This window comes from Myotis davidii, unplaced genomic scaffold (assembly GCF_000327345.1).
Source record: "Myotis davidii unplaced genomic scaffold, ASM32734v1 scaffold39, whole genome shotgun sequence".
Lineage (NCBI taxonomy): Eukaryota > Metazoa > Chordata > Mammalia > Chiroptera > Vespertilionidae > Myotis > Myotis davidii.
This window is the reverse complement of record NW_006290531.1, coordinates 522,094-531,438: the sequence shown is the minus strand read 5'-3', so window position 1 is coordinate 531,438 and position 9,345 is coordinate 522,094. Positions and strand designations below refer to the sequence as shown.

At 48.9% G+C, this 9,345-nt stretch overlaps 1 protein-coding gene across 1 annotated transcript in view; it reads left to right on the top strand.

Moving 5' to 3' along the window:
* The window catches only part of FAM124A (family with sequence similarity 124 member A), a 52,591-nt gene extending 43,471 nt beyond the window's left edge, over positions 1-9,120 (top strand). The window contains 4 exon segments of the mRNA XM_006763572.2: positions 1,050-1,187; positions 1,190-3,154; positions 4,388-4,391; positions 9,110-9,120. Coding sequence (XP_006763635.2) covers positions 1,050-1,187; positions 1,190-1,801 — 750 coding nt within the window. The 3' untranslated portion in view covers positions 1,802-3,154; positions 4,388-4,391; positions 9,110-9,120.
* The last annotated feature ends 225 nt before the right edge of the window (positions 9,121-9,345 follow it).

The window sequence follows — 9,345 nt, the reverse complement described above, 5'->3', positions numbered from 1 at the left end:
AGGCAGGGTGTTTGGTGTCTAGTGAAGGGCTGGTAGGTTAGCCTGCTGGGTGCCAGGAAATATCCCTTTTAGTTAGCTGCAGTCAGAATCCTTTTCTTATATCAGGGATTCATAAATCAGATTCTATACTAAATAGAACAAGACCCACTATCCCTAAATCTGCTATTAAATTGAAACTTTGCATTGTAAGGTTGCCCTGTAGGCTTGGGCTTTGAGCCAGACCAGAGGAAGAATCTGAGAGAAGCAGAGCCAGGTGGAATGGAGGTCCCAGATTTGTGCAACAGTAACGTGTTCCTGTCTGAGCTGCAGGGAGGGTGGGAGAATAGGAGGACAGGGGTGAGGCATGAAGGGTGCAACTGCTTGTCTACACCCTACGGGGCATCCAAGGGATTAGTCAGTAGTCACAGCTCCCTTTCCTGTGCCGTCTCTGAAAGGCAAAATATACAGTAAGAGATTCCTAATAGCAGGTAAATAAATGCTAATGGCCTGATAGCCCCTTACTCACTGAAGGTTTGCTAGTACCACCCTGACATGGCCAGCCCTAGGGTGTGTCCTGTGATCACCCAGGTACTGGAGTCAAATCCCATGTCCATCTGATCTGAGATTGTCTGTGCTTATCCCATCCTGAGCCAAACCACTCAGGGCTATGTGCTTATCCCATCCGGAATGCTTCCATCCTCTCAGCAGTAACACTCCCAAGCAGTGCTGTGGTCAGAGGGGAGGAACCTTGAGGCATCCGTTGTGCATTTAATGGTAATTCTTACCTCCTCTCAGCCAGGCCCTCATTGTGTGGCTAATTGTTGAGGCCCTTGCATGTGGACTTGAAGTATTATCCACTATTGTGACAGGGGCTGTGTCTCCTCCTAGGTCCTGATTGCTACCACCCCAAGCCCTGCTACCTCAGTCTTTGCTTTAGAGTTTGGAGAATGAAATTGGTTGCTATGATGTCGCTAGAAGTTTCCAATTATGAGAAAGTGTGTTTCAGGATGTATTTAACAATAAATCCCCTTCCCAGGTGACTAGTGGGATATGCCCTCTTCCCCCTACAGGCGCAAAGGGTGCACAAGAAGTTTCCTAAACCCAGCAGAGCTCACCACTCCTCGGAGAAGAAACCTCACTCCAGGCCTTCCCCGAGCTGCACCACATCGAGCCGTCCTCCTGGCAGCAGACAGCAACCCCTACTGGACTGACCACACGAGCCAGCAGCACTCCTGGCCTTCCGTGGTCTTTCCAGAGAAGCAAGTCCTTGTTTTGTTTGCCCACAGAAGACCCCGACCCAGCCTTCTCGGCTGTACCACAGTGTTTTTCAAACACAGGTGCCCCAGGGCACCGGGCATCGGAGTGGAGACACGGCCACCTCCTCTCCATCGATGACTTAGAGGGGTCCCAGGAGACAGATGTGGACACGGGCCTGCGGCTGTCCTCCTCGGACCTGTCCGTGGTCTCTGCGTATTCTGCACCCAGTAGATTCTTTAGCGCCTTGGAAACACCCCTCCCCTCCGAACGCTGTGGCAGCCACTGCTCCAAGCACAAAGGTTCCCGAGAAGGACCACTACCCGCTGGGAGTGGGGTGACCACGGAGACCTCCTGGGCTTCCCTCCCTCTCTTCACTGAAGGGCCTTCCAGCTCCTTGGCAACGGCGGTTGCCGCTCCCCCAGCTTCTGGTGCCACCACCCTCACAGGGTCATCCTCCAAGCTCCCTGGCGATGCTCCCAACACCGAGCAGACTGGCAGGTACATCACACCATCCCCAGCACTGGCTGGGCCCGGGGACAGTGACACAGAGGAATTCTATATCTGAGCACCTCTACGCTGTTGTTTTCATTCACACAACTCAGCTTCCCCAGGTCTGTCTGGAACCTAGTCATCTATCCCAGCCCCCCATTCGCCATGCCACCCACGCTAGGGACTAGGTGGAAAAATACTGGCATTTTTATGCCAATAACTTAAGTCATAAAATATATTTTTTGAATTACTCAGTTCCATTTGAGATATGGTTTAGTGCATTTACATACTTTAAATGCTTCATACAATTACTTGAAATGAAAAAAAACCTAGTCAGCCAGAGCTGGTTTGGCCATTTTTCATGCTGTGAAGAAAGAACAATTAAAGCCAAAATGTTGACTGTAGCAAAGATACTGAGTGACTTGAGTGAACTGTGTGAGAAATGAGTGCACAGTAACAATGTACAACCCTGGACTTCCCAGGTAGATTTATATTACCAAGGAGCAGTGACCCTAATAATTTCCAAGTAGTGCTTAGAATGAAAAAGTCAGCTTGATAAGACAGCTGTAAGCATCAATCAGGCTACAGTCATACACACTTAATGTCTTGCAACATCCAAAAATCTGGATTTTCACTAACGTGGCTAATAAGCTTTATAAGGATTTAGCATGAGTAGCAGACTCTTGGTGCATTTAAAATCTGATTTCAGTTCCAAAATCTAGATTTGTATTCACCTTTCGACAATACTAGCACATTCACTGTAGCAAGTGAGGGCCACAGAAGGCCACTCCCGCACCTGGATTTATTTGGACCAATCGTTCATTGGAATTACAGAATAATAGGATGTTGACTGGGTAGGCAGTCTTAGGGTTTTTCAGTTTTAAAACCTGCAGTCTAAGGGCTGTCTATGTATATCTATATAAATGGCAGGACCCACATTGTATACCACTTTCTCTGGCAAATATGCATTGTCACCTTGTCTTTTCATCTTTAAATAACTTGTAACATTTTAACCAGCATTTGGGTTGCACACTAGGAAGCTTTCCACGCAGTGCCCCCTGAACAAACACAGCTGCAGTGCTGGCCTTGCCAGAGTGCCAGGCGCCTTAATTGAAGCTGGAGCTTTCCCCTGACCGTGGCCCTCTAGACTGTTGTCTGCTTCTGTCACCATGTGAATGGTATTTAATCTCACCTCTCTCCCACTCCAGTAAGGGCACATTTACAGTTCCAGCCTCAGCAATGCCAAGTGCAGGCGTGGGGCAATGCCGTGGGGCAATGCTGTCGCTGGTTCCGTTTACTTTTGGGGAAGAAGAGTGTGTATTTTCCTTGTTTATTTCTCAGTCTGGTGCTCCTTGCCTACATTAGCACAGCCCGTTTTCACCTCTCCGGAAGCGCCCACCCCAGTCCAGACACAGCCTTCCAGGCAGCTGTGGCCAGTCATCAGACTTGCACTGAAGCCTCGATCCCTGCCATCCCTGTCAATGAAAGCTTTAGATCTTCCCCCAAACGTCCTGGATATCCCAGGACTCCGATATACAACATTCTGCTCCAGCTTAAGTAAATAAAAATATGGTCTCATAATTCTAGACCAGGAGTGAGCAAAGTTTTTCTGGAAAGGGCTAGATAATAAATGCAGTGAGCTTTGCTAGCCAAATGCTCTCTATTGTAACTACTCAACTCTGCCATTATAGCATGAAAGCAGCCATGGACAATATGTTAATGAGTGGGCGTGACTGAGTTCAAATAAAACTTTATTTCCAAGAACAGGTGGCGGGTCAGATTTGGCTCAAGAGTTATAGTTTGCCAATCCTTGTGCTAGACTGAGGTTGATTTAAGACCCCAGCCACAGTCAACAGCAAGAATCTAGGTCTGCAGTCTCCTGCTGCTGTGGTGCATGAGGCCAAGAAAGCGGGCTCCTCGGGTCACGCGGATGGCTGCAGGACCACAGGGCGCAGAGTAGTGAGGGGCTTTTCTGCAGAAATGACTCCTAGAAAGCCACGAGCTGTCCAGCTCCTGCCCAGGAATGTGACTCACAGTCAGTAGCTGATGATAAAGAGCGACAGGCTAACCTTAGGGAGGAGGAGAAACTCAGCCTACAAGGAACAGTGGGCCAGCTCAGGAGCAACAAAAATCAATGAGGCCAACTGCCAAGTGCTGTCTCCTCCTGTCTTCATCCTTAATTGGTACCCTTAGTTTAGTGTGTTTGCATGCATCCCTAGAATTGCCGAGAGCCCAATTCTGGTCCCACCCTTCTTCAGTGACCCACCCTCAGCACAGTCCATTCAACCAGCTGACCCCAAGAGATGTCAGCAGCACCGTTCAAGAGCAGAACATGCAAGGGGCCCCCATAACAGAGAGAAGGAAAGGGAAGCCCACCACAGACCACATTAAGGCCGCCCTCCCGCTCCCCTCCAGAGCTATGGTCAGAAACGGCAGTCACTGTGTGGAGGAGACACAGAGACTCTACTGGCAGATCCCTCGCTTCCATTTCTGGTCATATACTAATCTTTCCCCACCCGGGGGGTTCCTGACACCCACTGGTGGATCCGACTCTTGGATTATTATTGTGTGATAGATGCTGGCATATTGTAGGTGCTCAATAAATCTGTTCAATTTAATAACATTGAGGTTGTCTCATAAATTATTTCTTTTCTGAATTAAGTTCTGTGGTATAGGAAATCTAGATCTGATTCCTAATTTTTTGGTCATTTAATGGGACCCAGTTTCTTCTTGTTGGCCTTGCACTTTCCCCAGCTTGCCCCGGAGGGCAGTGTTAGTAAGTGCCCTTGTCTGGTTCACAGCCCACCCTTATTTGCCTCTTTTCCTAATAAGATTCCCCAAAATTACTGCTCATGGTCCCACTGTGGCCTACCCTAAACACCTAGCACCTGCATTAAAGATCAAACATCTCTCAGGGCAGTCCCTGACTGACCTGTTGAGCCTTACAGCACTCATCTTGGGTCACTCCACTTAGGTCACCATGCAGGTGGGTGAGGAGCCACCAAAGAGGCTTTTGTGATGGTGGGAGGGCTGACGTGTGGCTATACTAAATGGACTGTAGTGCTGGATGCTTCTTGAGCTGAGGGACCCAACAGCAGAGGAACAGTCACATGGGAGTCTATTGGACTATCCAGTGCATTCCAGGTGAGAACAAATGTTCACCTTCAGCAGTAAGACATTCGAGTTCATAGCTGATGTCTTCGGCTCCAAGGAAATCATAAGAAATGTAGGTATATTCTTATCCCCCTCCCGGGCTTTCTGTAGATGAACGAATTCTCCAATCCATCAGGTACGAGGTGCCTGAGTAGACTTGGAATTCCTGGAAGAGACTTTTAAAGGCAAATTAACTGGGGAGTTTCCCCTCCCAAACAGAGCAGCATCAGTGACCAGTTCTGGCCAGTGATCCCCGGACTGAACTGCAGGAGAGCAGAGGGAATAGCTGAAGAGTCCCCTTCCATCTCTCTGCCCAAGGCCACACTGCTCCCTGTGCCTGATTTGGACACAGATGCCTCCTTCTGACTAGTAGGGTTCCACTGCTCTTTAATCCTCTGGAAATACAATTGATGAGGTACTGCAGAGGCTTGAGGAAATAACAAGAGAAATCAACAGGAATAAACATGGATTCTCAAAAGAAACACCTTTTGTCACAATTATAACAAATCAATTCATGAGGGGTCAAGAACCAGAGTTTAAAAATTTTCATATAATTACATTCTTCCAACTTCTACTGAAGGCTTTTATCTCGTCTTGGGCACATAGGCCTAAATACAAATGATTTTAAATGACATAATTTATCAGAGTGAATAACAGAGGCAAAAATGGATGGTAATGTCAGCACAGCTGGGTCTTTTTAGCAGTTTCTATTTTAAAAGGGTGCTAACTATTGTCCAGTTATGTGGCCACTATTACGAATAAGATTCATTTCAAACAGAAGTCACCAGAACATTTGGTGAAGCTGAAAAGTCCCCTTCCCCTCCCCTCCCCCTGTGGCACCCTCCCTAAACTCTCTGTTTGTGATGAGATCGCACTTCCAGTTGCCTCAAATGGTGTAGAAAAACAGCTGCTTCCGAGAAGTGGCATAGCCCCCGCGGGCCTGATCTGGTTGGGAGTCGCCATGCCCATTTGAAACATTGATCTTATAAGCTGAACGCCTGAAAGAGCCCAGCTAGACTTAGGTCAGCTCTGCTCAATCCCCAGTGCATTTTGGTCAGGAGCCACTTGGAATGCATGTGGCATGCAGCTCAAGAAACAGAGTAGAAACACTTTCAGGCCAAATCGCCTCGCTGAAGATGGCTGTGGGAAAGCTTTGGTGCCACCTGGTGGCCACCATGCCCAGGAGGGTCAGCAGCTGCCCTCCCTTTTCATTGAGGACTCCACCTGGATGAACAGGAGGGAGGCACTTCGGTTCACTATTCTGCATTGAGCTGTTTCTACAAGCATTGAGGCAACTGTTACTGCAATGACATAAGACGATAGAAACAGAAAATCAGAGCTAAGAAAACTGTTCATAAATAAGCCAACCATAAAGAAAAATGTAACTGCTGTGGATGAATTTCCTAGAAGCCAAAGCAAAAAGGGAAACGCGAGTAGCTCAGTCGTTTTCATCTGTGATTGGAGAATCCAGCGGCACCTTACTCGTTGTAATTGAAGTTGCCTCAAGGCCCTTTCTCAATGGAAACCACGTTTTTCTCAGCGCAGGTTCTAAAATCACTTTCTGGGGGGGGGGGATTTTCCCAAAGGATTTTCTCTTAATAGAGTCCAAGTTGGTAGCTTTCTAGATTGGAGGATGAATTTAGAAAACCTGGAGGAGGGGACACAGCCGTGCACTGTGGACGAGCCTCCCTGGACATCTCCGGCAGCACCGTCGGTAGAGGGAAATTTCACCCTCGTCAGAAGCCTGGGGACTGGCTTCCTCTGATCTCCTGAGGCCAACTCTGAACAGTCTGGCAAGTGGGAAGCAGGCGGTAAGACTGACATCCTCCTGGGAAACGAGAGGCTCCTCCGGAGAGTCCACATGGATGGCGCTCCGTCTGCATCCACGTCCACTCCCTGCTTGGATGTCAACTCCAGGTCCCTAACCTCCCCAGGTAAGAGGCTTCAGGACTCGGAAGCTCTTCCAGATCCCCTCCTTCCGCCTCTCACTGACATTCTCGAAACTTTTTAGGAATCTGGGTCCCTGCACCGCTTTCTTCATTGCCCTGAGTATGTTTGCTTATCATTCATTCAACAAGCATATTGGGTCCCACTATGTGTGAGGCAGTGGGCTAGGTGCTGAGAACCTACCATTGAATGGAAGAGACAATCCCTCCCTCGTGGAACTACCCTCCTATAATCATCATTGCTGTTTCCCACTTACCTGTAGATTGTATAACCCTGCTGGTGGATCTGCTGGGCTTAACCTCTGCTACACTTACATAGAGTCTCAGATTTTGGCATCAAATAGATCTGGCTTCCAATTCTGACTCCACTCACTATGAACCTGGGGTAAGTTATTTCACTTCTCTCTTTTGGTGTGTTGTTTGTTTGTTTTTAAATCTTTATTGTTAAATCTTTACAGGTGTCCCCCTGTTTCTCCCATTGATCCCCTCTACCCCGCTCCCACCCCTCCCAGTGAGCCTCTGTTTTATCATGTGTAAAATATGGACAACATTCAAGGATCATTACAAAAATTAAATGATATAACTTGTGCAAAAGTTCCTATACTGCCTGCAACATGGCAGGTATTTAATAAAGGTTGATGTTTTTTTCTTCCCTCGGGCTGTGGGACGGCACTTGCTCTGCCCAGCAGGCTCTCGTCCCTTCACAGACTCCCTGTGCAGGTGGCAGACAGGTTTGGCTTCATCGTGCTCTTGACAACTAGCTATTCTACCACCACCTCTCATCTGTCTGTCTGGATAGAACTTCACCCAAGAGGGAATCATCTTTCCAACATCACACCCTCAACCTCCCTGGGTATTTTCTTTCCTCCATTTCAAGCCACCGCCGCCGGCAAAGCCAGACCTGAGTGCTTGTTACCACCCAGTGCTGTTCCTCCTAGCTCTCTAACTCTGAGCCGCCCTTCCCTAACCACCCTCCCTCCCCACCAATCCCTCCACCTCTCTCAGCCATCCCCCTGTTCCCCTACTCCCCACACCGTCTCCTCTGGCTTCTAGATCTAGTAAGTACTGTGGCAAGAGCAGGTCTGGAGTTTTTCATAAAATTAAACATATATTCTGTGATGTAGCAAATCCCATCCCTAGATATTTTCCCAAGAGAAATTACAACCTACTTTCCCTCTGGCCTTCTGATGACTCCTCACCAGGCACCGAGCCCTCTGGGGCAGTAGCCCAGTTTCCACCCATAGCTGTTAGGCATCCTGTGCTGAGTCACTCCCATTCACTCCACCAATCCGCGACTATTTGGGCAATTTTCACCCACTCTTAAAGGCTTCCCCTGTCCAAACCTGTTTCAAGTTCTCAATGCCCCCTAAACCGTGGTTTGCACTATTCTTAGCAGCTGGTCTTGCCCCCTATTCAACCAGGGCCAGACTGTTCATTATCCCTTCAGGCTTCCTCCTATCACATGAGATGTGTCTGACTCTAGTGAGGTAAGAAACAAGAAGAGGCTAGTGAGTAGCATGGATTTACTGCCAAGTCCTCTGCCCTTGGAAATGGTCTGACAACTGAAAATGCACCTGGCACAACAGAAGACACTGATTTGTGCATCAGGGAGACTCCTTGTCCTATTTCCACTCTAAGAATTATGTTCCACTTCTGCAAAATGAGCCTCCTATGCCCAGTACAAGTAACTCACCCCAAGCCCAGGGCTCTGAATTCTCTGGTCCATAAGCTCGGTGGCAGTCTGGGCCTGTGTTCGTCGCCTGAGCTGGCTCTGCAGCCCTGGAGTGACCCCTGTGCTCCTCCGGTCAGTGCCAGAGCCCCCGGCTCTGGCCTGGGCTCCCTGGGAGTGCTCCCCGCCAGCTCTGTCCTTGCCAGGCGCAGTGAACTGGCAGCACCTGTGGAGGTGGGCGCTCCCGGACACCTGGCAGCAGGCTCTGGATTGTGACCCACCACATGTGACCGTCCCCGGGAACTCTTCCCGATCACATTTTGTTCTGGGTCCATCCCAGCCTTTGCTATCAGATTTGGTAAACATTGGAGCTTTTAAAATGGGTATGTGCTGGCCTTCCTTTTTCTCCTTTCTGCAGGCCAGACCTGAATTTCCAGCCACCTGCTACGTACCCCACACTGTACAGGTCTGGCTTCCCTGTGCCCCCAAATCATGACCCACAACAACCTACCAACACACACGAGAAAGAACCAGCTCCTTCTCCTCTGGGTTTCTCAGTTCTTTAACGGTGTATTCTCTCTCATCGTTCACATTCATTTACTATTCTACACTCTAGCCACACAGCCTCTTAATTCTCCACTAAACATACCTACCTTCCCACCCATGTGCCAAAGCTCAGGTATTTCTCCAACTCTCCGCCCATCAAAACCCTACTGTCCACCGAAGCCCTGTGCAGCACCGCCTCCCTCAGGAGGCCTGCCTGGCTACCCTTCCCCCACTGCAATGTCCGAGCACTAGGTTGTCCCTGACTCAGGACAGATCACAGGCTACTTTGTCTTGGAGTTGTTTAGG